Here is a 27,801-nt window from a genome sequence, read left to right on the forward strand (position 1 = left end):
CACCAAGGGTAAACACATGTCTCATTCATCTTGACTGGGTTTGATAAAATGAGCCAGACTGTCAAACAACACTGAAGGAACGTGTTCAGTCCACCCTTGGCTTGGAAAGAAGCTGCAATTCTCATGACTGGGATGCTGCTCATACAGAGAAAAGCAATGTTTCTGTATTTCTCTTCCCCCCCCTAATTTTGACCAGGGATTCTACGTGATAGGGTCCAAGTTAAGGTATTGCCTGTGTAAAGCTGCAGAAGGCTTCAACCTTCAGTCAGGTCAGGAATTAACAGTTCAGAGAGAGATCTTGGGAGCACTCCTCTCATCGTGGTAACTCAGTGTCTGTCCGACACTTCCCTTGGGGATATGAAAGAAATGAGTTGCCTTATGGTGCCCAGCCTCCATTTTTCTCTTCTCCTTCTCCTAACCCCATTTCCACCACCTCCTGCCATGCAGGTGCCAAAGCTGCTGCAGGGTCTCCCTTGCATCCTGTGTGCACATGGTCTGTGCTGCAGAGCAGCTCCTGGCAGAGCTGGCGGTGCCATAGGCACCCTGGTGAGGCGTTTTCAGCTGGCTGTGGTATGCTCCAGGGGAGGAGCCAGGACCACCGCAGGGCACGGAGCTGAGTTATGGTGCAGGTGAAAAGAGCTGAACTGTGCCCTCCTACCGAAGTGACCTGCAGCTGCCACTGCCGTGCTCTGTGCCATTGTGAGCTTTCTGACATTACTGCCCCGTTACTACATACTACCATTTATCCAGATCTTTCCATTTCCTCATAAAATAAGATTAATTAATTTGTCTTCATGGTAAGACTGTGGGATAGGTATTATCACCATTTAACAGATGGGATATGAGGCATTCCTGAAGTCACAAAAAAGCTTTTGAGTTGAGACACAATCTTAATCCGTTGATTTCCTTTCACACAACCCAGCTGCCTTTTAGGTATTTGTATGTGACATCTGAGACATACTAAACAGACAGCTGACTCCTCTGTTAACCCTTCCACTGCTGCACAGCATTCTTGCCAAAGGCTCATGTGCTGTGATTTCGTGGACTAGTTTGCAGAGTGCTCACCAGTGCTTTGTCTTTGACAGACCGGAGAGAGGCAATCGTAAGATATGTTGTCCTTGCAGAGAGCTCCCAGAAGCTGGCATGAAGAGTGTATCTTTCCTGAACAGATTAATATCATTTTAGAATAAAATTGTGGTGGTATCCTCCCTGCAGAAGGGTATCTTCTGAAGAGATTCCTTGGAAAAACATGTGCTGGTGCTCCCACTGGGCTGGAGATCAGGTGGCATCAGGATGCTGGGTGTGAAACATCTATGGAAGAACAAAGGGCTGGGTCCCAGAAGGTGCTTGAATGGAGCAGAGGCAGTGACTCATGAAAGTTCTAAGGCATAGGCATGAAGAGAGGCACAAACTCAGTTATTAGCCTTTGGCTCAAAGGCATAGAAATTACTCAGAGCCACTTCAAAGCAAATGTCTCCTCTCCACCACCACAACTGAGAACAGTTTCTTTCTGCTTCCATCATCTACACACCATGTCTCACCCTGCTGACCAGCTCCCTCTTGCCCTTTTAGCCTCCAGCAGCTTTGTTCCTCTCTTTCATGGAGGATTTTGTCTCTCTGCTAAATGGGTCAGGTGGGGTCTAGCACCTTGCCCAGCCCTGCTCATTCCTGCTGTTTCTGTCCAGTCAGACAAACCTCTGAAGCCAAACGCTCTTCCTCTTCACAGCAGTACTCCCACAGGTGATGAAGTGCCGCCAAGGTGAAGTTTCAGCCTGGACTTTGGTCCTGGTTTCGCAGGAAGCGACGATGGAGCTTTCCGTAGTAACTAGTGTGGGTAAATGTTTCTTCTTCCTTATCTCAGACCAGCAATTTGCTAGAAAATTTTACCAGCAGAAGCTGCCTTTTCTTGTAACCAATTAGCACGCAGCTAAAAATACATAACCTAAGTCAGCAAAATGCAAGGACCTTGTCACCTGGCCTGAACGGTGTGCCAGGGGGGTGCCAGTGCCCAAGCAGCGGCAGGATGCCAATATCAATATGTCGCTGTGACGCAAAGGTGCTGGCAGATGTCAGTCACTGGGCCAGCACCCACAATGCACCCGCTCTTTTCCCAGTGCCACCTCTCGCAATGAGGACACCTGGCTTCAGCAAACACCTCCAAGCACCTCGGCACTCCAGCAAGGCAGCAGTGTCAGCAGCTGGGAATCCATCAGAGAGCTCAGAGCAAAACTTTCCTGACTCATTTTCCTGTTTCCTGCAAACATCACTGCAGCACATTTATCCTTGCTGTTTGCTTGGTCTGTGGTTCTGTGGGGCATCAGGCTGTACAGCAGGTGTGGCATTTCAGGTGTCCTGATGCTGCCAAAGCAGGATGGCATGGCACCTGCAGCACAGATGCAGTTACCTGTATTGATGCAATTAGCATAAAAATGCCATCTGCTTGCACTGCTTATGCCTGAGGGGACGGGGAATAAGGTAGGTCCTCCAGCAGTTCTAACCTGAAAGGGCATCACTGTATATCCCAAAAATGTATAATAGCAGAAAGGTGTGCGGGGAGCACATCTGGGAGATGAAAGGTCTCTTGTGTTCCTGTTCAGACTGCAGAGCTGGATAAATAAGACTGAGATAATGACCAAGATAAACAGTATGAGCTACAGAGGTACCACAGGGTACCTCCCTTCATGGGGACACAGAAAAAAAGCCTCATTGGCTCTTTCCTACCCGCTGGATGCCAGAGATCCAGTACTTGGGAAATACCTGGCACGTATTCCCCTCAGCTGCCTGTGATGAGTGAACCAGAGGTTGCTGAAGGCTGGAGTCCCCATCAATGGGCCAGCAGTGGCTGCTGTTGATGCAGTCCTGCAGTGGCCTGGCTGCACATCTCTGGCTGTGTCTCTGAAGCACCTCAGGGCTGTGCCACCCTCTCCTCTCTCAGACATGAGTCTGTAACAGCCTGACATTGCTATTCAGCTTACACGGGCACACAAACAGAGAGTACCAATCATTGTTTGCGCATTTCCAAATAGGCTGGAGGCAGCACAGCTTGAGAAGGGCAAATGCCCCGCTGGAGGCAATGTTCATTCCTGGTGTAACAGGCAGATAGAGCAGAGGACAAAGCAAAACATCCTCTGTGGTGGCTGGGCACATCGTGGAACTGAACGGGGTAAGGTGTGGGGGTAACTCCTGCTCCTTTTCAGTGAAGCACCCTGTTTATTAGGGCCCTTTAGCTACAACTCAATTTACTACATGACTGATCTCTGGAGTTGAGGCTGATTCATCCTCCCTAATTGGTTTATTGAAAAGCTTCTGAAGGTGCATTTTTACACACAAAATGCCACACTAATCTGGTCCTTAACAGGATTCACCACGCAGGAGGAGCCATCTCCCAGCGCAGAGAGTAGCTTGCAGATATTTTCTGCAGCGATCTCGGTATCACCTTTCACTTCTGTGACTGATTCGGGGATAAAGAAAGGGTGTGTGGTTGAAGCTGGCCCACACCCTGATGTTTCCCAGCTGTTCGAGCCTTCCCTTGAGACATCCGCCATCTGTGCAAATTACAGCAGCATGAATTACGCCTCGGGATCCAAGCCACAGAAGTGTTTCCAGGATTGCTCCAGCTATTCACTGTTCCAAACATTTTGCAGGTCCCTCCTCTGCTGCTGCTAAAGTTTTAGCTCTTCGTATCTGCCACGCTCACAGTTTTCCAGTTCCATTCCTTATATTTTCCTTGGTCTCAGCTTCCAACTGGAATTTCCACGTGTCCCATCCCGTACTTACTCAATAACTTTCCAGACCGCAGCACATCCGTTATAGATGACTCCACCTGCTGGCTATCCAGCAGTGCAGCATTCGCATCACAGGGACTGTGAGACACAACTTACTCACATAAACATGACTCCAAAATCGTGCCCTGAGACTGTACATTTGCAGTAAAAGATGATCGATTTTCCTTCGTGCAGAAAAGTGCTCTGTGAATTTATGATAACATTGTACCAATAAGCACTTGCAATCTGATTTTACCCCTTCACAATGTTATTAGCTGCTGATACAGCACAGATTTCAAATAAGATTTGAAGACATACTTTTCCTTTTCCTTTTTTTTTTTTTTTATTTTTTTAATTTTTTTTTTGTGAATGTGATTTCTCCACTCTAGTAAATGCCTCTTTGGCTTCAGATCCAAATCAGAAAACTGGTAAAGCACAATAAATACTCTGTATATGAGCCAAGAGGATTTTTTCAAAGTAAGTCAACCTCCAGTTTGAAAAGAAAATCCCCCATGTATGCTCCATCTGCATAAATACTAAGATTTCAGATAAACTCCCGATGTGTGCGGGTTCACGGAGCCAGCTGGGTCAGGAGAACTGAATCCACGAGAGCGCGAAGAAATCCTTCACTTGTGATTCAGCGTGACATTCAAGCACTTGCTTAACTTGAAGCATGAGAAATATCATTGCAGTCAATGGGGTTATTGATGTGCTTGTGGGCAAGGTGAGGACTTTGGTGCCTGTGCCTTGCACACGGGGCTGGAGCAGCTCTGCAAGCCGCAGGCAGGGACACTGCCTCCATCTGTCTCGAAACACATCCGTGTGCCCTGCTGATTGCCAGTGCTCTCCTATCTTCAAGAAGATGAAATGATTTCAAATGCAATTTGTAGCCCACACCCCCCCTGCCCCTGAAAAAAAGAAAGGCTAAGCCTCTCGCCCGGAATCATCCGAAACCCAGACAACACATAATCCGCTACAGGAAATATAAATGCCTAATGCAATTTTATAGGCAGCTGGAGGCTGCCAAGTTTACTAGCCCACACAATAGGTTGCAGATTTCTCTGTGGAAAACAAACAAAAAAAATTAAGAAAAATTTTTAAAAATTTAAAAAATAAAAAAGGCAGGGAGAGGGCTGGGCTATAGCTCCCCTCAGTGATCCTCAAACCTTGGGAACTTCAGCTGTGACTGCTGGCAAGAAGGGACTGCTAATCCTGCAGTCTGTAGCAACCAGAAACACAGCCATATTTAGTCATGTTTTCCAGCCCCTTGTCCTTTTCCTGCCTGCTGAACAGCCATTTGATCAGGGCTAGAGATTCAAATCGAAATGAAACATTACCAGCCTATGCAAAATTCAGAAAGGAATATCCACAGCCCTGCGAAGCTGATGATAAAACCGTGGTGGAAATCCCTGAGTGACACTGGAGCTGGCTGGGGATACCAGCCCTGTGCAGTAGGGTCTGGCTGACCCAGAAAACAGCCGTGTGACTCAGAACTACCATTTCATGCTGGACACTCCCTCCCAAGACTTGCCTCTGACTTGTATTAATATCACTTTTCTTCATACAGCTTGCATTCAGATGCAGTTTAGGTGGTTTGGGTGACATGGGTTAAATATGGAATGGGGAAATCACCACAGTCTCCAGAGTAAGTGCTATAAATTCCAGCAATTTATGACAGAGGGGAAAGCTGGAAGCAGTCTGAGTGCATTCTTCAGCAGTGAGAATGTACAGGTAGGGCACGCAAATAAATGTAATTGAGGTACGAGACTATAACCATTCTAGAGAAGTCACTGCCGTTTCATCTCATGGACCTGCTCACACTGATTTTAAAAGTCTTTTTCTCCCTTTAATATCTATTTTCCACTGTCCCTGCTGCCACTCCCTCACCAGCATTCCTGAGTCTGCTCCAGCAGGCCGGCCCCTTGGAGTTGCCTCCCCACCCGGCATCCCCCAGCCCTCTGCTTTTGTGATTTGTCTTTTCCTCCCCTTTACTGCAGCAGGAACTTTCCCTTGGGAGACATTAGTAGGGGAAGGGAGAGGAAGAGAAAACAGAGCCAGAGGTTCAGATTATAAGCAGGAATGAACTCACCCCTCCACTGCCAAAACCTCATTGAAGGCTCCCAGAACTACCAGGAGTGTGAGCCTACAAGCCAAGGGCTCGCTGCCCTGCCTCTGCTCTGCCCTCTTCTTCCCCACAACCCACTGAGGTCCCTGCAGTGTACCCCAAATCCCTCTGCATCATCCCCAAAATCCCTGCTCAGGCTGCCCATGGCTGTCCCATGTCACTGAGCCCAGAAATCACACCAGGTATTCCCATCCATAAACTGCTCGAGCTGTAACTAAAACTACTGTTAAAGCATTCCAGCTCCTCCATGGCTGTGGGGCAGCTGCTTTAGAATTAGTTTATAGCAAAGCTCTCCCTTTCATGTAAGGCCATTACCAAGCTGTTGCTTTGTTTCAAAGAGATCACCTCGGACTATCAGCTCTGTGCTGTTACCGAGTGCCAGCTTAGGTGTCGTGGCACCAAACCAGTCAGAAACAGGCCAAAAAAAAATAAACTTCCCTCAGGTGTTTCAGCACTCATAGGATACCTGAGAGGTGTGGGATCCCCAACCCCCAGGAACAAGGCTCTGCTGCAGCGTGCAGCCAGTAATCACATTTCATCCTGGCACAGACAAATTCCTTTTGCACTTCCTCCCTGCTGCCGAGCGCAGCACGCTCGCCCCGGAGAGCGAATTATAATCAAGCTCAGCGGGGCTCATAATCAACACAGGTAAGTACACATCGAGTCTCGCTGTGCTTCGGAAATAAATAAAGCAGCCCCTTTTCACCTGCTGTATCGTTGATAATTCATCTCTTTCCTCCAGTGTTCAACCCACAAGAAATTTCTTCAGCTGAAACCATTCTTCATTAGTTCTCTGAGGTACTTAATTTTTAAACGCATCCCAGTCCATCAGTCACAGCTGGTATTCTCCATCCACACTTTCCAAGTCATCCTCTAAGGCAGTAATTTAGCAGTGGATCCTACCAGATCTACCAGATCCTCATGTCCCCAAATTTTACCTTTTCCTTTAAAGAGGAAAGGAGTTCAAATTGCAGAGCAGGAATTGCCATGAGCACTTATTTTCTGTGAAATGTTGTGCTGTGACTGACTCTGGCATCAAAGGATTTGCTGGATAGTTCGGAAAAGAGAGGAGAGGAGAAAAAAGAGAAAAAAAGAAAGGCGAGGAAAGACAGTAAATATTTTATCTATTCACTGCACAAGAAAATCAGAAAGCAGTAGCATCAAAACCACATGGGAGCAATCCCTGTCCTGCCAGTAAGTGCCCAGATTAGCAAGAAGGGCCGTGCCAGTTGCAGCAGAAAAGGCAGAATCCAAAAGCTAAGCAGGTAAAGGGAACAAATTATGTCAGGTGAAAAATTTTGCTACCTGTGCAACCCATCTCTTCTGCTTGGTTCGCTTTCACCCAGCAACTCAAACAGGACAGGTGAGTCCTGCACACACCAGATGTGTCCCCAGTTTCAGCAGTGTGAGGAGGACAAGGGGCTGGGAGACCTGGGACCAGCTATCCTCCCCAGCAAAGGTACCTGGGCAGTGGCAATTGATTTACCCCCAGCCCCAACACAAGCCTAAGGGCCTCTTTTTTAGCAACAGCAGTGAGGTTACCTGCATGCATAGAGGCAGGGTCCCTGTTGGGCAGGTGGGAGGGAGTGTTGCTGGGATCAGCTGGAGGATTCTCAGGGCATCTCTGACCTGTGCTGGAGGAAACTGAGTGCAGAAGGGAGCTGTGGGCTCTACTGGCTGGTGGAAGTCCAACTAGCCCACTGCAATTCACAGGGAGCGCTCTCTGCCTTGGTGGGATGTCCCAGCAAGTGAGACTGTGACCAAGAGGTGCTCCATGGGCTCCCACCCCAGCACCTCTCGCCCTTCTGCAGCACAGCCGAGGCTCTGCCGCTGTCAGGAGCGGAGCGCGGGCATTTCCAGACCCAGCTCTTCCTGCCATGGCGCCTGCTGGGAGGTGTTTGCTTATTCCACCCCGGTGGCCAGGAAAAGGCTTTGTTTGACAGGGGAAAATGGAGCCAGCTGCCCACAGCAGTGCTGCTGCCCCCACACACCTTGCCAGGAGAGAAATTAGTCTGGGGAGCCTCCCACCAGCACGGCCCAACTTCATGGCAGCCTGTAAACACAGATTAACTTTCCTGGGAAATGACAGAACCCAGCTCATGCTTTCTGTTTGGAGTGAATGTCCCATGACAGCTTATTTTAATCATCTTGCTGCTTTTAATAGTTCGTGGCAGTATCATGAGGCAGCCTCTCCTGCTGGGCAAGCCATAGGTACCACGGCCCCATGGAGAACAGGCATCCTCTCAAGCACAGCTCACAGAGCTGCCAGGGGAATGCAGAGGGAAGATTTTGGGGAACTGATCTGTCAGATCCTGGACAGCAGAGCAAAGAACAACTGCTCTGTCCATCCAGGGGATTGGGACCTTGAAATCTGTCTTTGGAGAGAAGCTGTTTTGAAATGATCCTGCATGATAATCCTGGACACAGCTCTGCTCCTGCTATGCCCTACGTCCATGGAGTGGGTGCCTGCTTCCTCTCTCCATCACATATCTCTTTGCTTCCAGGTTATGGGAGAGGAGCCACAGAGAAGCTGCTATTTGGTCTCCCTCTGTGATTTTCTCCCTAATCCCCTTTCAACTTCTGCCCAAAGCAAACATGTCAGGTCCCTTCATGGGGATGTTTTGCCAGGCTTGGCTCATCCTCAGTGTCCCTCTGAAGCTGTGCTGTGTTTAGGGCTGTGCTGTACCCAGTGAGAGCACCAGTCCTGCAGGGCACACTGCACATGCTGGCACATCCTTGGCCATTGGGATGCTGGTCCCATCCTTGTCCCGACACTTCCACTGGTGGCACTGGGGCCGCCTGCCCTGCACCAGTCAGCAAATGCTGCTGCTGGGCCCCAGCCCCGCTGCCTTTTCTGTTCAAGCAGTTCTGGTTTCCTCACCTGCCCAGGGCAGCAGTGCCGGCAAATGACCTCTGAGGTCAGAGGGGCTTTACTCGCAGTGTAATTTCCTCCTGCTCTGTAGAGATACTCTGTGTTATTCTCTAGTGCAGCAGGGCTGCCAGCTGTGCTGGCCATCCCTACTCTGAACCAAATGCCTCAGCTGCAGCACAGAGGTGTTTCCCTTAGCAAAGGAGAGGTGTTGGGATGCAGATAAATCCCCTCCAGCCCCGCAGCAGGGGCCTGAACAAACACAGACAGCACTAACCTGGCTCCTTTCCTTGTGTGGGGTCCTGCTGCAGCTTAACTGCAGATCCATGCTGGAGCATAAACTGTGTCCTTGAAGTCACCTCCCAGAAACTTTGCAGGTGAGAAGGAAATGGTGAGCTGAGCTTCAAGCAAAAGCTGATCAAGAGTTTTATCCTTGCCCACAAGGACACGTCAAGGCAAGACAGCCGGGTGCCTCGTGCTTCCGAAAATGATGAGCTGGCGAGCTGTGAGCTGCACAAGCACACTGACAGCCCACAGGATCAAAAGCCTGCACAGCAAATTGGGCTGTGTTACCTCATTAAAACCTGTTTTGGCTGCGCCCAAAACCTCAGCTTCAAAGCCTTCTGCAGCTCCTAGCGACAACATTAATATTTAAGAAGCAAGCAGAGAGCCTCACCTGAGGCTGGAGCCGGTCTCTCCTCCAGAGCTGAGCTCCTTACACCTGCACCAGCTTTGGGAGGCAGAAATGGGGTCTGAAAGAGCCAGCTCTGATCTAGGATGGACTTGGCAGCACGGACAGGGTGCATGCAGCTCTCATGCCCTTCTCAGCTCCCATGGGGAAGTGCTGAGAAGGAAATGAAACAAGCTTTCAACACATGCCTGCTGGCCATGGGGCAGCCTGCATCCATCAAGCAACTTGCAGGGCTGGGAAGTTTTGCCAGAGTCTTCTCAAATCCCAGGGACAGCTCAGGATCGAGTAAAGCATTCTGGAAGGGAATAGGGGGCTAGGGGAAAGGCTGCTTCACCAGGAATGCCTCAGTGCCAGGAGTTTGAGGGAGGAAAAGTGAAAGGTGGGCTCAGCTCCTGTGCAATGCTATTTCTTTATAAGGCAACACAGGGAGATGTTTCCCTGGATACAGTGGGAATGAAAAGCAGGAAGTTCCTTTGATCACTGCTCCAAGGGTTTGTTGTATTTTTTTCCTTTTTCTTTCCTCCATCAAGTCATTGCTTCACCCACAAAGCTGGTGGAGGCTGCCCAACATCTCCTGGCAGTACAGTGCAACATCCCTGCACTTCTAGGCAAATCTCTCCACTGGCACCACCACTCTCTGCCACCAGAATTTCATGTCTAGTGAAACTTTTTCTTGCCACAGAGCCCTCCTTCAAGCTCAGTCTTAAATGAGGTCAGGGATTTGAGCGATGGCTCTTCTCCTAAAAAGGAGTCTAAAGAAGTGATCTATTTGTCCTGAGTGATACACCCTGCCACAACACCCACTCCCATGAGATTCTGCACAAATTCCATCAGAAGTCAATTAGGGCTGTAGTGAATTAAGCCATTCACAGTGTAATTCCAGCTTAATTAGCAGCAAGCAACCACATTATGACTAACACAGCATTGCAAGGCCAACCACTCCATCATCATCAGTCCTCCACTTCCTCCCTCTCTTCCTGGGGGCTGGAGAGCTGAGCAATAGTGAAACCTCCAAGGCCGACTCTCCTGCAGAGCGCGTGTCCCACGGCCTCTGCTGCCTGCATGCACCCTTGGCTGCGGCAGGTGAGTGCAGAAGGTGGCCTGCCCTCAACGCTCAGCCTGCACAACCAAGCCCAGTCCAAAGAGTGGCTGTACTTTTACCTAATTGGCTTTTCAGCATCCTTCTCTGTATGTTCTACCCAAATTCCAAGTCTCAGACAGGGAGGCTGCCCCAGTGCAGAGAGCTGGCACCCTGCACCTCTCTCCTCTCATGTGCCAGACTATCATTGCCCAAGAGGTTTCACATTTTGCTTTTCCTCTCGCTGCATGGCTGCTCAGCCCCACAGGCTTGAAATGGAAGCAAGGATGGGAGTCATAAATTTAGGACAAAAAGGGTTCTGGTATATTTTTTTTTATAGCTATCCTTTTCCTTCTGCTTTCAGTCCCACTGCTAGAGCGTCAGGGAAAGGCAAAATTAAATACAGACAGAAGTTATCCACTAGTGGTAGCTCTCTGTCTTGAAACTGGGAATATTGTCTCCAGCACCTCCAGAACCAGCTGAACTGCCTGAGCTCTAGAGGTGGGCTGCAGAAGCCTGCATTTTATTTTCAGATCACTCAAACCACTGCTCTGGGACCTCCATCACACCCCAGGCTGGGAAAGCTGCAGCTTTCCACCTTAGTTCCCCCACTCCAGTGTCTGTCACTGAGGAATCCCACTCCACAGCCATTGAATCTGAACCCTCATTCTTCATTTACAGTAAGTGGTACTTGAATCAATTTGTGAAAGAAATGGAAGAGCGCTAAATCTTAAACCTGGCAGGTCAGTGCTGCTGTGCCCAGGAACCCAGTTGGATCTGGCTCCAATGGCCACTGTCCTTGCTCTGCCCTGGGGGGAGCTGCAGCAGGAACAAGCAGAGCACTCAGCTGCTCCCCAGGAAAGAAGGCTCTTTGCACAGGATACTGCTGCAGGTCAGGTGATTTACCTCCATTTCCCAAAGGCTGGGGCTGGGCTGGTTGCTCTGCCCCTCGATTCTGCTGTTGCAATGCCCTGTGTGGGCCATGCTGTAAACCTGCAACAATTTAATCTTTTTTTTTTTTTAACCAGCTTATGTAATGTAATGATCTGGTTGCAGATCCTTTGTCCCAGAAGAATGACCCAGTGCAGGGACAGGAGTGTTTGTAATCAACATCATCTCTTACATTTCCTCAAAATCTCTCTCTGCCCTTCCCTCTAATTCAAACCCTTCCAACCCTGGCTAGCATCAGCCCCGAGGCCAGATAGTCCAGACAACAAACAGAGCTCCAGCAACAACTTCCAGAAACTTTTTCTATAGGGCCCATAGAAAAGGTCAAAGCTCAACCTCCTCCATGCTTATTCCAGCCCTTGTAGCCATTCACCTACTCAGACCACCCCCAAAATTCCAGGAAAAACACTGTGAAGCATTTACAAGCTCTGGGGAGCCACAGAACAGCAACTAACCTGAAGCCATGAGAATCTCCTGGCTTAAGGTTGCACTCTGCAAAGCAGAAAATGGTGAATAGGAGACTCAATTTTGTCCCTTCCATAGGGATGCACAAAAAAGTAGAAAGCTGAAGAGAAATACTGTGCCAGTAAAAAAAAAAAAACAAAAACAAAAAACCACACAAGCCTCTTTCCATCTTGCACAGGACAGAACTGCAGCCAAGCAGTGCTCTGGCTCACACAGCACAAGGCTAAGGACACAAAAAGCAGCCTGAGCTTAAAAGGGTCATCACAGCATCAGCACACAGGTTCTGCTCTGGATCACTGCAGTGCCTGGCCAGAGGTGCTGTATCAAGTTGATCCTATGATGGGAAAGCAATTTCTATGCAATTTAAAGGGCACACTGGTCTCAGAGATACCCTGCAAGTTTCTGCAAAACATTTTGGAAAAAGACTGAAGTGGCTGAGCCAGTAACCTCCCAGGTGACACTAAGTCCAATCCTGTTTTCAACAGCCTATATGCAGGAGATGAGCACAGCAGTGTCTGTATTCCACATATCATGAACCCACATCCAGCCCCTCATGCCTTAATCCCTATCCAGGCTTTCAAAAACTGCATCCAACGTAACACAGCTTCTAAAGCAGCTCATTCTCAGCTGACCCTTTGGACTGCATACACTTGTGCAGCAGCACATGGTTAACTCTGCCTGCTCCTTCTGCACTCCCCCTTTTTTTTTTTTAACTTCTACTTACACTTAAGTTTCTTAATGAGAAGACTTTTCCCCTCCCAACATCTGGTTAGGCAGAAATGCCGCCCTTTGGGGGCAAGCAGCCACGTGTGCTCCCCAGGGAAGGAGTTTCCCGTAAGCTGCTCCCTCCCTGCTCCTTGTTTGCCAGCACTGGCCGTGGCAGCAGCCCCTCCCCTGCTGGCAGCACAGGCCCCTCGTGTGAGTGCCAGCACCTCCTTCCCCATCGCTGCCACCCAGGCCCGGCCCAGCCCCGACCGCAGCTCCCAGCTCAGACTTTCTCAGCAAGGTCTAAATCTCTGCCAGCACAGGATGGGAAGGATGAGCTCAGAGTTAGGAGCTGCTGCTGTTGCACTCCAGCTTCTCCTGCCCTGCCTGTAGGACCAGAATGTACTTGTGACACACTTCAAGGGGCCAAAAGACCAGAATATGGGCACAAGAAGTTTCTTACTTAATTTCTAGCAAAAACATAACAAAAAGCAGAGTTTCTGTGGCTGCACAGGGTGTTCACTGCACCGAGGGATGGAGTGAAGGGCAACACACACACACAGGACTGCAGCACATGGATAATCTTTATTGGTAACATCAGTGGAGCACCAGTAAACCATTACTGACTGTAGTGGTGACACACAGCTGAGGCACATGCTAAGGCACTTTTATTATATAAAAAAATTTAAATTCTTCTGTGACAGCAATTGGGACAGGAGACTCCTGCATTAGGGCGCTTCAGGCATACAGTATGGTGCTTCATATTTTCTTACTTTGCTCATAAGTAGGTCTAAATGCAGCATATACAATATGGTTAAGAATACAGGTAAATCCAGCAACCAGTGTACGGTGTAGAAAAGTAAAGACTATCTATATATAACCATGGTCCCAAAAGAAAGGCAGTGATAAAGACCTTTATTTTTTTTTCTTAATTACTTATTACAAGAAATACAAAGGCCTTACATATATCTGTGCAGATTAAAGGGTTTTTAATATACTCTTACTCAATGGTGCACAATAACTAATCCCAACCCCTGGTTACAGAGCAGGTGCAAGAGGCTTGGACATGTCAATAAGAGGAATTTCCCTCCCCTTATCCCCACCCTCTGCCCACTACCCTATTAAATTCCTCTAGATTCTGTCTATTACCATTAAATATATTTGGTCCCCCAGAGATTCTCAGACAAGCACAAGGACATTGCTCTGCTCCCCCAGCCTGTCATTAACTACTGGTCCACACTACCTTAGATGAAACCGCTCAGAGGCAGAGACACAAACAGGACATCATTGCACTTCAGAAATCTGTCCAGACAGGAAAAGAAGGGAGAAAAAAAGAAAAAAAAAAAAAAAAAGAAAAAAAAAAAGAAAGAAAAAAAAAGAAAGAAAGAGAGAGAGACAACTTTGGCAAGTTCCCCAGGTAAGCGGTCCCAAGAAGAGTTTCCCTCTTCAGTCCCCCCTGGGAACACACGGAAGAAGAAAGGGCAAATTGCCATGGCCAAAGCACACCGTTTTTCCTGAAACTGCTCCCAAACCACATGGGTGGGCAGATTAAAAGAGGCAGAAGTCTGAGGTCACTGAACATGATTGCCGAAAGCAAACAAAGAGGGAGGGGAAAGAATACAGGAAGAAGCTTCCCTGCAGCTAGAATTGAAGACAAAAGGAGATTTACAGCAAAAATAATCTTTCCCTAGCCCCACTCCCTCCAAACTGTGTAAGGATTTACCAGCAGAAATGGCACTGACAGTTCTACAGGCCTTTGCAGTGGCCAAACCGCTGGTCAAATTTCAGAGCCCTGACTCTTTGGCATTAAATCCACAAAGAGGATTAGGAAACTGGAAAGAGGAGAAAACCAGGAACACAGATGCCCGATGGCTCCAGATACACAGACCTGGGCTTGCTCTGCAGATCCCCAGCCAATTTAGGAGGAGAGGGTTTGCTGAAAGTCCAATGGAAGAGGGGAGGGTAGATGGGTCACTCCCTCACGTGTAACCTGGGTCAAATGGGAGGACTTATTCAGTAGCTTTGGCATCACCAGCATCCGCCTTGCCATCCACTTCCTCGTCGGAGCACTCTCCCGTTCCCTTCCTGACCATCCGGCGTGTCATGACGAACGGCAGGTCCCCACGCCTAGGGAAGGACACACGGCACCTCAGCAGTGTTCCACAGAACTCACAGGGAGGAGGTGAGGAAGCACCCGGCCCCGCTGTTTGCTGGGGGCAGCTGCACAAAGCCCATGCTGCACTGGCTGCCAAGGCATGGCACAAAATGCTCCTCCTTACCTGAGTTTGCTTTTCAGGGAGCTGACTTCTCTATTCATTGCATCCGCTGTTTCGGTGGCATCTTCCAGCTCCCGCTGGAGCTTCCTACGGGATGCATTGGCTCGCTGGGCCTCCTCTTCTGCTTCCTCCAGCTGGCGCTTCAGCTGCTTCAAGCGTATGTTTGCCTTGTCCGCCTGAGCATGAATGGGGCAACAAATAGTAAGAACTCAGTGCTTCCCCCGACTTGCAGCACAGTAGCTGTAGTAGCAAAAAAAAAGTGTTTCCAAAGCCCCCTCTTCCCTTTCTGAAGGGAACTGCCTAGGACTTGAGAGGTCCTTGTTTTTTCTTTAAAAGAATCACATTTTCATCTTTCTCATCTTGTAATTATTACAGTGACAGAGAAGAAGAGAAATGCATGGGATGGTGAATGCCTTGGTCATAGGAGGGAAAGCCTGACCCCCCCGAAGACTCACAGACACTGCAGGTCACTGTACCCACCTGATCTTTGAATTGCTCAGCGTTACGCCTCTCATCATCCACCTGTAGCAGGATGTCTTTCAGCTTCTTCTCGGCACGACGCACCTGTTTGCTGGCAGCCTGGCGCTCCCTGAACACAAACACCAAGGGCTCAGACAACACCTTATCTCCCACTGTCCCCAACAAGATCACCTGATCCAGACAAGTCAGAAGTGAGGAAAACGGCAAAAGTCCTTCTCAGCTTAGGAAGAAAAGAGGATGAGAGGCAATGTTCCCCAGAAATGACCAAAAGGCTGATGTCACACGGACAAGAGCTACAGAGGGGCAACAAGCACACCACAGCTACAGTCTTAGGAGTGGTGAAATTCAGAAGAATTAACTGTGACAAACAAGGAAGGTATGCCAAGATCTTATTTCTGTACTACCCTGTATACCTAGGATGAAGCTCACAACTCAGACAAATGAGATTTAAGAGGAGCTTAAAATCCCAGAAGGGGTGGAAGCTTGTAAAGCAGTTTCTCCTAGTACATACTTGGTCTCCATGTCCAGCTGCTCTTCCAGCTGTGCTATCTTTGCTTCCAAGGCCGTGATGGTAGCCTTGTACTTGGACTTGACGGCACTCTCCATCTCCTGCAGTTTGAGCTTGAGCTCCTTGTTCTGGCGCTCCATCTGCTGGCGAGCGTTCTCGTTCTTCTGCGCGTTGCTGCGCTCAGCGTTCAGGTCGGCGTTCATCTGATCGATCTGCGCCAAGAGAGAGATAAGGACTCCTCAGCACAGCCAGTGCAGTGCTCCTGCCTGAAAGGCTCATTTATTTCTCAGACTTAAAAAGAAAAAGGACCCTGAGGGTGAGCTGAATACCTGGAATAACTCTGATGCAGAGGGAGCTGTCTGTAGGCAGGACACTTCTCAAAGTATCTTAGTTTACCCAGAGTTTCAAAGTAATTCCTTGAATAACAGGTTTATCAACCTACTCTTAGGGCTTGCCAATCACATTCACTGCCCTCTGGGGCTCAAGTCATGGTCTGACACTTAACACAGTAATTATCAGTCTCTGAATTACAAAAATCCTGAGGCAAGTGGATCCAATACATGTGCTTTACTAATTTATTATTTATGTGCTGTCTATCTACTTCTATACAAAGCAGCAGCTTAAAAATACTGTCTGTCAGAGGTAAAAGGGTGAGAACTTGTCTACTTCCAAGCCAGGGCTCTGGCTGATAGTCAACCAAGTAGAGAACTACACTCTCATCTATCAGAATGAAAGAGCCCTTTGGAAAACAATCAGCCCAGCTCCTTGGCTTTGGGAGTGGTAAGAAAACAACGTGATTGACTCTCAAAGTTGGGCAGACAAAATATGGCACACAACAGGCAGATCACAATCATGGTTTCTATAGCAGCCTAACAAATTTCACATGTTCAGTCAATTTCAAACAGCGTACAACTGGCAGAAAAGTAATTTTCCGAACACACTGTGGCACCCTTTAGCATGTCAAGTTGGAGCAGCATGCCACAGATCATCTTTCTCAATATCCCTTAGTACAGAAAAAAAGGACTGGGAGGGGGTTGGTTTAGTTTAAAATAAACTTGGGAGATTGTTCCAGCTACCCAACGATTTTAAATGGCCCAAGCCAGTGAGTTAACATCATAATAGTTTTAGCTATTTTCTGTACTGTATTCAGCTGTTTCCATCTTGCTCGCACCGATGGCTTTCTGAGGGTCTGCACTGTGCACAAGGTAGCTGCTGGCACAGTCTGACGATTCACAGACACCAGAAAACCCCCACAGGCCACTACAGCCTGAACAGGTACCTGAAGATTTGCCTTCTTGAGCCGATCATTGATTATCTCTGTGTTGCCCTGTTCTTCTTCTAACTCCTCCTCCAGCTGAGCTATCCGTGCCTCCAGGCGCCTCTTCTCCTCCATGGCCAGTGCTCTGCAGGACACAGAGTCATGAAAGCATTAAAGCAGCACTGATGGCATCGATGCCTTGGGGAAAACTCACCACTTGTATACAAAATAAGCTCAGTCTTTAGAGACCAGAGGGGATACAGTGTGTGCTGCAGTTTACATAAAAATAACAGGCCAAGAAGTGTTTTCTCACAGCAGCTCCTCCTCCCTCAAACGGGGAACATTACTCACCCTTTACCACTGTTGTTGGCAATCTCATCAGCCAGTTCATCCCTCTCTTGCTGGGCCTGGCGCTTGGCACGCTCAGCAGCTGCAAGTTCCTGGAATGAAAACGAGACGGACAGTGATCCAATAGGAAGCTACCAATTAACGCAGCATAGGAAAAAGGAGTTACTGGTAATGGCTGGTATGGTCTCTAGCATAAGCCAAAGCTAATTATATGACATGGCCTGTTCCCTGTCCACGCCACAGCCTCCTTTGCTTTGCACACTCCTATCACAGCTGTCAGGAAAGGGCCAAATTCTGAATTGGACCTCATATTTGAGCAGAGCAAGAAGTACGAAAGAAAGGAAACAAACACTCCAGCTTAGACTGCTGCATGTAGTTCTTGGCTAAAGAAAACAAACCAATCCTTGACTTTCATGCATATTCCATTACCTCCTGCAACTGGATCATCTCTGCCTCCATGCTTTTCAGTTTCTTCTCATTTTCTTTGGCCTGTGCCCAGATCTCATCTCTGGAAGTACGTGTGTCCTCCAGTTCCCGCATGTAATCCTTCATTTGTGCCTGAAAAGAGAATAGAAAGCAATGAATTAATATTAAGAGATGTGGTTTATTTGTTTTACGGGAAACATGGACGGAAAACAGAAATAGGGATTCATTACTTTTCAACAACCACAAAGGTTGCTGTAAAAACAAAAATCATTCTTTTTGCGTTTCACAAGTAACATGTAAAAATATCAGTGGAAGCAAGCAGGATTGCTTATCTGTGGAAAAAAAGTTTTGGCAGATAAATGGAGAAGGGAAGGGAAGGTACAGGAAGCTTTCTAGTGAAGCAATGGAATGAACAGTCTGGAGAGGATTTAGTTTTTCCTAAGAACAGGTCAGACAACTGCTTGCTGGAATTTAAAAAACACAACAGAGCCATCTTGGGGCAGGTGTAGGCCTAACCTAAATATTATTTAAGGTCCTCTAGCTTTGCAGCTTTATAATCCATTCCAAAAACACGGACCTTGAAGCAAGCACTAGAGCAGACGTTGCCTATAGCTTGTCTCCCAGGGGTTAAACAGGCAGATTGGGATTAGAAGGATGCTTGAAATGCCAAAAAATCTTTCACAGTGAACTGCTGCAAGATTCTGCTGCTCTTGTGACACTGATGCATTGTTCTGGCAATGGTGAAGTGAAATCTTACATCCCGTTTCCCTGGGTAAAAAATTCTGCCCTGACAGCTGAAACAGCTGCAATGTTTCACCTGCAGTTTGCGCAGCTGCTTGATGGCTTCTTCACGATTCTTGTTAGCAGTGTCTATATGGCTTTCCAAATCCTTCAGGTCCATCTCAAGCTTCTTCCTGGCAGCCACAGCCATGGAGCGCTGTTTTCGTTCATCCTCCAGTTCCGCCTCCATCTCCCGGACCTGTGTGGAGCAGCAGAGGCATCAGCATTTCAGCTCCTTCGTTTCCCAGCACCCACTTTTCACTTTCCCCTTTCAAAGGCTGCATAAGTGCAAGCACGTGACTTTTTTTTCATTCTCCATGGCAGGGGGATGGGGCTGACATTCCTCACTAATAAAGCCCCGTGGATTCCTGTGATAGACAAAGACTATTGGAACAATCACACACAAGGGAGGAAGTCTGTCACAGCTTTGCAATATTGCCTGGAGTATTAACATTAACAACAATCTTTGGATTGGTACTGTCTGTCTGAGTGTCTTTGGACACAAGTGCCTTTGTGTACAGAATGCACTGAGGATTTACACAGCAGTTCTTACTTGTCTGATCAGCTGTTTCTTCTTCTCTTCATTCTGTTCATCACGGCCCTGGAGGTCCCGGTCAAACTGTGCCTTCATAGCTTGTTGGTTCACTTCTAGCCGCAGTTTGGCATCCTCTGTGGCCTGCAGTTCATCCTCCAGCTCTTCCAGCTGTGTCTTCATCTCCTCCACCTGCTGCTCCAGAGCTCGCTTAGCTTTCTCCAGCTCATGGACCTACAACACAGTACCACCACACGTGAGATTTCCCCAGAGAGTGCAGAACAATTTAATCTACCCTAACTGCAAAAAATGGCTAAGAACAGCCACTCGCATCACACACGATACAAGAACACCGCACCTGTCCCTGTATTGGGGCAGTTGCAAGCTGCCAGTCTGAGCCACAATTACTGTTAGTTCTGGTTATGGGTGTGGAGAAAGCAAAAAGTAATTGTTAGCCCAGTCCTGATCCGCTACAGACTTATCCGAGTGGGACACCTCTGGTTCTGACAGATTGCAAGAAAATACTTCTTAGCCTCTGAATTTATTAATTTTTCTTCAGTACTGTGACATTTCTTGTTTTGAAATATTGGGGCTAATGTCTTCCACTGCCTGGCTAATTGCTGTATTTTACCTATCAGGTTCACACCATACCTTCATCTCTGCCACAAGGACACCAGGTAATTTTCAGCTTTGCCACTGCCTCACATTTGGGAAATTTCCAACCCACCTTTACCACTTACTGATGTAATACAAACAACATTCACAAACTCACAATGTATCCAGTAACTCTCTACAACGTTCCTCTGTGTTACCACTGGCATCAGCTTTTTGGAGTACAAAAGTAACAGTATCGACTGTGTGACATTTCCTGCCTGGACACCTTAATTCAATACTTACACTTTTCCCAACATCATCCTTTGAGCTCATGAGATCTTCCATCTCTGCACGGAACTGCTTATTGACTCGTTCCAGCTCAGCCTTCTGCTCTATTGCTTCTTCCAGGGCTCTGGCCAGGGACAGGGCCTTGGTCTCCTTCTCCCGGGCCTCTGCCTCAGCGCGGTCCCGTTCCTCTGCGTACTTGGCAGAGATGGTCTTCTCCTCTGCCAACAGCTACAAGAGCACAGCATCAGTATTCTGAGAAACTACTGAACATTTGCTAACAAGGTAAACATGCATCTTTTCATCAGGGCCTTCTTAATAGTGTTCTTCCATGGATAGAAGGAATCAAGAAAATGCAGCTTCAGAGAATGAAGTGTTCCAACCCACCTCTAACTACTGTGCTGACCCCAAGTAAACAAACCTCTGACTTCCTAGGCCTCCAACCTATTATTTTCAACCTTCTCTGAGATGATTTGCAAACAACACTTCAAACTCAATTTTGGTTTTGATATAAATGTTATCCCTTTGGGAAAAAGAACATTGCTTAACTTCCTATTCATAGAACAAAATTAATTTACTTCTATTAAAGCTTTTTCCTCCACTCTACGTGCTCTGCCTTAGTTCAGAAATAAATATGCATTCTCCAAGTGGTATTGCTTAGGTATTCTTAAAGGAGACCTATCAATAAGATGTACTACTGAATGCTTATGACTGAAGTTATTATACCTGATCAAACTTCTTCTGCTTCTTCTCTAGGTTGGAGACGATCTGCCGCTGATGGTCCAAGTCCACAGCAAGGTCATCCAGCTCTTGCTGCAGGCGGGTCTTTGTTTTTTCCAGCTTGTCATATGCAGCTGTCTTCTCTTCATAACGCTGGCTCAAGCCCTCCAAGTCCTTCTGCAGCTTCTTCCTGGCTTCCTCTGCTGACTCAAGGCAACCCAGACCATCATCCATCTTCTTCTTTGCATCTATTGCCTGAAGGACCAAGATTGCACATGAAACCATATAAAATGTTCTGTGCAGTTTACCAGCACCAGAAGTTTAGGACTTTGAAGTAAGAAGGTCTGCTCATTTCTGAAGGTACTACTCCCTGCTCAGATAATTCAGTATGACTGAATTCCCAAAGGAATTCCTGGACAGAAATCTACGAGCAGTTCATCCGATTATCATCGGAGACCTCTTCATTTCTTCTCTCACCCAAATCGCCCTTACCCAGGAAAAGTTGTGCTGCTAGAAGTCAATTCTACATTTAAATCTAACTTCTCTCAAGACAGACCTGTACCTATCCTTACTCTCCAAAGGTCACTGATTTTTGGGATGTAGACTCTGTACCTGTTGCTGAAGAACAGAGATTTGTTTCTCCAGGTTTCTCTTTGCCTCCTCCTCTTCTTCCAACTGCTCCTTGAAAGCATTCTTCTCATCCTCCATTTGCTTCAGCTTAGTGCTGAGGCTCAATTTGAGGCGAGTCTCCTCCTGCAGCAGCTCCTATAAAGCAAACACCCCAGTGGAATTCAGCACCACTCATTGGATTTAAAGGCTCACAATCCTCACCCACTCTCTCCAGGAGTGCTTCTGAAGTTGAGTTTAAGCATGCAACTAACTTCACAGATAAGACAATTGAAGACAGAATTTAAATGACTGCCTTTTAGTGAGTCTGTATAGAAACAAAATATTCAGAAGGGTCCTATTCTCTCCTACACTCTAATCAATAAAGTACACACCCTGCCACACAAGCCTTTCTCAGGGCCTTACCACACAAGCTTTCTTGTCCTTTCTCAAGTCCTCAAAGCATAAAAAGTATTCAGACCCTTCCCAACAACAGCATGACTGTACTCTGCTACGTGTCTCTCTCATATTCCAGTACCAAAGGAACACACAGCAGGCCCAAGTGCTCTTGCATGGTTAAAAACCATGTTGGTCTCAGCAGAACTGTACAGCACTGGTCCTTTACCAGCTTAGTCATTTAACATTGCATTGACTGACTTATGCTGCCAGTGTTCGAGCTGAAGGGATCTGTAAAGATTAACCAATCTTCAAACTACTGCAGAATTTTTATATTGTGCCCTGTCTTTGAGTCTGTTCTATAAAGAGTAGTAAGTAGACAGGTGACTGTTCAAGGCTACTTATTACTGACTACTTCCTTTCCCTTCCAACCTTCTTAGCACTCCATGCTTGACCTTAAGAGTCATATTCTGCTAACTGTAAATGCTTGTTTTTCCCAAAGTGTAAGGCTCAGGATGACTTATTTCCTGAAAAAAATACAAAATTATTTCAATCTATCACTTCCCCAACATCCACTGGGAAATAAAACTTTCTGCTTAATTCGACAAATTTACTGTAGGTCACACACATACATACAGAAACCCTGTCAAACACTTGACTACAAAGATCTCAAACAAGAACTTCAAACAAGCATTCCAGTCAGCTGAAGCATTGAAGTGGTCTCAGATGGAAAGGTGATAGAGCAGGACTTCTAAGCCCAAGAAAGGCAAAGTCACATATGTTCCACAGGCTGAAGAAGCAGAAGGAAGATAACCAGCTTGTTTCTGTAGAAATGCACTCAATAGCATGCAGTATTTAGCAAAAAAAACCCCAAAGACAAAAAACCTCCAAAAGAATCCAGACCCAGTCCTTTGAACTGTTGTATAGTCAGTACTTAATGGCATCCAGAGTGATTTCTCCCTTTACCAGTTTGTAACAGAAAGATAGCTGACCTGGCTTCCAAAGCTCTCACCTGGGTATCCTGAAGCTGTGATTCCAGAGCAGAGAAATCCTTTGCTAATTTGATTGATTTACTGTCAGACTGGTTCAGAAGACCTGTGACATTGTCCAACTCAACCTGAAGGAGAGATCAGAGTATCAGTTACTGAATGCATCAGCAAGAACAACGACAGGAAGAGGTGACCAGCCATGAGACCTAAGACTGAAAACAGAGGCACCTCTCAACAGGAGGGCATGTGTATAATCTTTCAAGGGATGAACACATCATTTCCACAGTCCCAGATGAGAAGCTGAAAAGAGATTTTTAATTTCAGATCAGCTCTATTACAACAGCCTTCTGATTTTGGTTGGTTTGGGTTAAGGCCTACATGAGATTTTAGACAGCTTGGTAAGCAACTGTAAAATTTTTTATTAAACTAACTCTCTTCTATTTTATACTATTTTATACTAACCCTCTTCTATTTTATACTATTTGCTTCAGGATTATATCTAGAATCTCAAAATTACATTTTCACGCTTCAAAAGATTGTGTATATGCTGGCAATGTTCAACTTTTAATGACAACCCTCCATAAATGAGAAGGCCAAAGACAATGTTTCAAGTCGCTCTAAGGGAGTTGCTGCTCCTTTGAAGAAAGGAGGAGAAATCCATCCACATCTCCCTTGAGCCATCAGCCATGTGACAAAACTTCCAGACACTGTCTTCCACATGAGCTACACAACCACCTGTCTGTGTGTGCCACTTCAGGTGTTCCAGCAGCTGACTGCCCACAGAGCTGTGCAAACCACTGCCTGCCTTCAGGGGGCACAGACACTCTGACTCCTTGAGCCTTCCAAAACTCAAGCAGCAACTGGTTATTTCATCTTCTCAGGGCTGCTCAAATTCAGTGACATCAATCCAAATATCCTGATCTAGCAATGAGTTACAGAGTTTGTGTAGTCCTTGCGAAGCAAATGATGGATTTGCTGTTTGTAGGAACATTATCCTCAGGAGGAATAGAATTTTTCAACTAGCCATGGGGAGACACCACCCTACAACCTTTTCTCTTGAGCCCTGGGCTGAAGCTAAGGAAAACCCATGCCACTCACCTGCAGTTTGTTAACCCTCTCAGCCAGTTCAGTCTTCACTCTTTCACCTTCTGTAAATTTCACCTGCAGTTCCTGGAGCTGAGCATCCACTTTCTTCCGCTTGTGCTCAGCATCACCTTTGCCCTGCAGAAGAGCCTTCACCTCATTGGACAGTTCAACCTTCTCACTTTCCAGAGCTTGTTTTGCTTTTTCAAGGTTTGCTTTCACCTGAAGAGGAAAAGAAAAGGCATGAAAACCCCTCAGACTTCAGATATGGCAGGATCCAGTGAGTACATGTTTTTCCAACAAGCAAACTAATGCTGTATGTTTAGCAGCTAAGTTGCAGACTGCTTACTCAGAAAAAAAACAAGATGAACAGCCTGTCACTGATAATCAGGAGACAATCGAACAATCAGAGAAGACAACAATACAGAAAAAAGTCTTGCATGATCAGATTTCCAAATTAAAGGTTGTACAAGCTAACAAGTGAAAAAAATGTCTTTGCTGTGCAGTTTAACATGCCTAACAGGAGAAAAAAGAATGAATGCCATTATTTAAAACAGTTTTATATATGCTTCATGGAGAAAAACGATCTACCAAGGGAAGAACACATATATGAGTATCATGAACACTTTGTGCTCTTCTGCACTGTCATTTCAGGGAGGTTGACTGCTTTGGCCTTGTGCTTTCTGTTCCACATACCCGTTTGGTTTGTTCTAACTGCTCTGCCAGCTCTTCAATAGCTTGTGAATGTTTCTGCCTCATCTCTTGGATTTGAGCCTCATGAGTCTTTGCCTCATCTTCAAGGGTCTTCTTCAAAACCGTTACTTCTTGTTCTCTCTTTGACCTGCAAGATTCACAAATTCCATTTAGATGCCAAGAAGGGAATCAAACAGAGGTGCATATCCACCTACAGCATCTCTAATGCAAAAAAACACCAAGGTCTCTTTAGGCTATAAAGATACTTTTCAAAGGTAGCACTTAGCACCGCATCCTTCTTAAGTGCAAGCTGGCAGCATCATTTCTGCCTAAGTGGTAACAGCCTGAAAAAGTACCAATGTACCACTAACACTTTGGTTAGGTAGGAAATCAACTTTCTGACATCAGGAGAGGTAATGCATTCTTGACACACCTTGCTTGCACACACCTCCTTCTGTAGTCACTGAGGCTGTTAAGCAGTGATAAGGGCAAAGACTTGCTATGGTACGAGACTGAATAGAGCAGAATTATTAAAACCAGCAAAACCCAAATAAAGATAACACAGCCCCATGCTGGAGTTACCTCAGCTCCTGCTGAGCAGCTGTAGAATCTAGTGTGTCTTCTAGCTCTGTTTTCAATGCTTCCAGCTCTTCTCCCAGATCCCGCTTCTGTTTTTCAGCTTTATTCCTGAATGCTCTCTCTGACTCCAGGTCCTCCTGCAGCTCAGTGATCTGGGATTCAAGTTCCCTGATCTTCTTCAGGGCCATGTTCTTCTGAGCTGCCTCTTCTTCCACTCTGTGTTTAACATAAGGTTCTGGTCAGAGCCAGACTTAAACCATACACAAATTAAGACAACCTGTCCTACCAAAAATAATCAAGAAAAGCTGGTGTTGGTCAGCTCTACAATATTATATTCAGACTTTGATCCATATATGATCTATAAATTTTAAGCTCCATCTCCCAATACTTGAGACAGTGAAATTACCTTAAAGAAGGGGACAGAGAGAGACTGATAACAGAAGAAAGCAGAAGAGAAAGCACCATTTTACACTGGAAATTGGACACTTTACTGAGTAAATGAATACAGCAACTACCAGAGGGACAGTGTGCGACTACTACTTTTTAATCCCATATTAAGGATTACTACTCCAGTCAAACGCATGCAGTGTCCATTGCATCCATAGTCTAGTTCTGTACAGAGAATGTGGCAGTGAGCAGCAGCTAAAGAACTCTAATGCCAAAGATATGGATCTGAAATAAGCCACAGGCTAAAATACAACATCCACAGATTGCCCTTATCCCTATTCACCCTATTCCAAGTGACATACTTCCCAACCAGGTCCTGGCTGGTCCCTGAACCCTGCAAGGTCAGGTTCTCACCTAGCTAAGGCTGCCTGCAGCTCCTCTTCCTTCTTGGCCAGCTGCATTTTGAGTTCTGCAATCTGAGCCTGCAACTCAGCAATCTGGTCATGCAGATCAGTGGAGTCCCCTTCAAGCTTCCGACGAGTCTTTTCCAGCTCTTGCCTCTGCTTTTCTTCGCGTCGCAGGCGTTCTAAAGGAGATGGGGACGCGTTCAGTTACACAGATCACACACTTGGAACATTGTACAAGCATAGAAAAATAGATCTATTTAAGTAATACTTTCTTTCCTGATAACACAACTGTCCAAACTGTAGCTAGACTGCATTTTTTTGTCAGGACCTATACAGGCATCTACTCCATATTTTGCCCTCAAAATGTATCTGGGCAATTTCCCTTCCCCTCGCCTTACCGCCAAACCTCCTTTCCCCACTTTCACAGTAACAATGCAAACACAATGCCAGTCTCACGCCATGCAGGCAATAAGCACCCATTTAGTGATGCTGAACACAAGGTCTGCTCTCCCTTTACTGAAAATAAACAGGCAGTCTCCAGAAGAATATCATTCTAGAACTCTGAAGAATTTGTGCAAACAGGCTATCAGAAAAAGCACTAACCCTGAGAGACTGATGCTGCTGGAAGTAGAAAAGTGAAGACACTTCCACAGCTGGAGAAGAACCAGCCTCTCTTCTCCATTGGCCTGGCTGCTTTGGAGAGGATTTTTATTTAGATCAAGGGCTCAGCTGACAAGCCACATAACCTTCAGCCAGACAGAGCACAGTTCTATCAAACTGATCAATAGCTTACACACTATAGACTGATTTTTAACCCTTCAGAAACTCAGGAGGACTAAAACTCTTTCAGAAATAAAACTGAAGTTCAAAAAATTTTAATGAGAAACCACCTAAAACTAATTAGGCAAGGTCTTTATAGGATCTATCTTAAAAAAAAAAACAACCAAAAACCAAAACCACCTTCAAGGTCTGTGATCATGGCCTCATGCTTATTCTTCAGTTTGGCTAAACTCTTAGATTTTTCTTCTTCCTCTGTAAGGTTTGTGGTAAATTCAGACATTCTGTCTTCCAAGAGTTTCTTTTCCTGCAGAATTGAGAAGGCAGAGTCAAAAGAGTTGCTGGAATTACAGGGTATTTTTCTAGCTCTGATGCTTAGAAATGTCAATGTCATGAGTGACTACTTCTACTATGGGGAAATCCAGAAAGAAAGAAATCCTTTCAGGATCACAAATAGAATTCAAGTAAATTTAAAGTTGAATTGAAATTAAAGATTTGTATATGACAGCCCTTTCAAAACTGAAATGGAAGTCTTCATAAAATAACTTGATACTGTTTGGCATAACAATGCATCAGAAAATGTTTGCTCATGGATCATTATTTAGTGAAGGTTATTTAAATATCATACAATACTGACTGAGAATACAGTCACACAGTTACCTTCAAAAATTCAGGTCAGAATTCTCAAAGACAAGACTGAATTAATTAGTAAGTTTCCCTGTAATAAGGGTGTCAGCCTGTAGTGGTTTTCTCCAAGAGACTCACAGGTGCACCTTTAGCTTATGGAAGAAGATGCGGAGTCTTACCTTAGCCAATTTGAGATTCTGATCTTCCAGAACCAGCACATCTTCTTCCAACTTCTTCAATTTGGCCTCTGTGGTAACTTTTTCTAGCTGCAGCTTCTGCCTTGCACTTTCCTCTTCCTCAAGCTGCTCCTCTAGCTCCTTTACAATACCCAAAGAAAAGCAAAGTATTTGTCAGTGTTCACTAATCCATGGAACAGCACAGTAGCAAAACTAGAATGAAAGGCTT

General features: G+C 46.3%; 1 protein-coding gene across 3 annotated transcripts in view; it reads right to left on the reverse strand.

The window, feature by feature from the left end:
• Nucleotides 1-13,211: 13,211 nt before the first annotated feature.
• The window catches only part of MYH9 (myosin heavy chain 9), a 69,794-nt gene continuing 55,204 nt past the window's right edge, over nucleotides 13,212-27,801 (reverse strand). For all 3 annotated transcript variants that reach the window (XM_005527559.3, XM_088055586.1, XM_014256628.2), the window contains exons 23-41: nucleotides 27,576-27,713; nucleotides 26,953-27,076; nucleotides 26,000-26,171; nucleotides 25,202-25,414; nucleotides 24,623-24,767; nucleotides 23,942-24,148; nucleotides 22,867-22,971; nucleotides 21,465-21,617; nucleotides 20,859-21,107; nucleotides 20,151-20,363; nucleotides 19,275-19,487; nucleotides 18,759-18,920; nucleotides 17,945-18,073; nucleotides 17,519-17,607; nucleotides 17,189-17,312; nucleotides 15,913-16,121; nucleotides 15,402-15,510; nucleotides 14,925-15,097; nucleotides 13,212-14,772 (exon numbers count right to left, since the gene is read on the reverse strand). In XM_005527559.3, the coding sequence (XP_005527616.1) occupies nucleotides 14,655-14,772; nucleotides 14,925-15,097; nucleotides 15,402-15,510; nucleotides 15,913-16,121; nucleotides 17,189-17,312; nucleotides 17,519-17,607; nucleotides 17,945-18,073; nucleotides 18,759-18,920; nucleotides 19,275-19,487; nucleotides 20,151-20,363; nucleotides 20,859-21,107; nucleotides 21,465-21,617; nucleotides 22,867-22,971; nucleotides 23,942-24,148; nucleotides 24,623-24,767; nucleotides 25,202-25,414; nucleotides 26,000-26,171; nucleotides 26,953-27,076; nucleotides 27,576-27,713 (3,045 nt within the window). In that variant the 3' untranslated portion in view covers nucleotides 13,212-14,654. The remainder of the gene's footprint in view (nucleotides 14,773-14,924; nucleotides 15,098-15,401; nucleotides 15,511-15,912; nucleotides 16,122-17,188; nucleotides 17,313-17,518; nucleotides 17,608-17,944; nucleotides 18,074-18,758; nucleotides 18,921-19,274; nucleotides 19,488-20,150; nucleotides 20,364-20,858; nucleotides 21,108-21,464; nucleotides 21,618-22,866; nucleotides 22,972-23,941; nucleotides 24,149-24,622; nucleotides 24,768-25,201; nucleotides 25,415-25,999; nucleotides 26,172-26,952; nucleotides 27,077-27,575; nucleotides 27,714-27,801) is intronic.

This window comes from Pseudopodoces humilis, chromosome 5, assembly GCF_049639895.1.
Source record: "Pseudopodoces humilis isolate 2021_Gansu_Grassland_sample_001 chromosome 5, ASM4963989v1, whole genome shotgun sequence".
In the NCBI taxonomy this organism is placed as follows: domain Eukaryota; kingdom Metazoa; phylum Chordata; class Aves; order Passeriformes; family Paridae; genus Pseudopodoces; species Pseudopodoces humilis.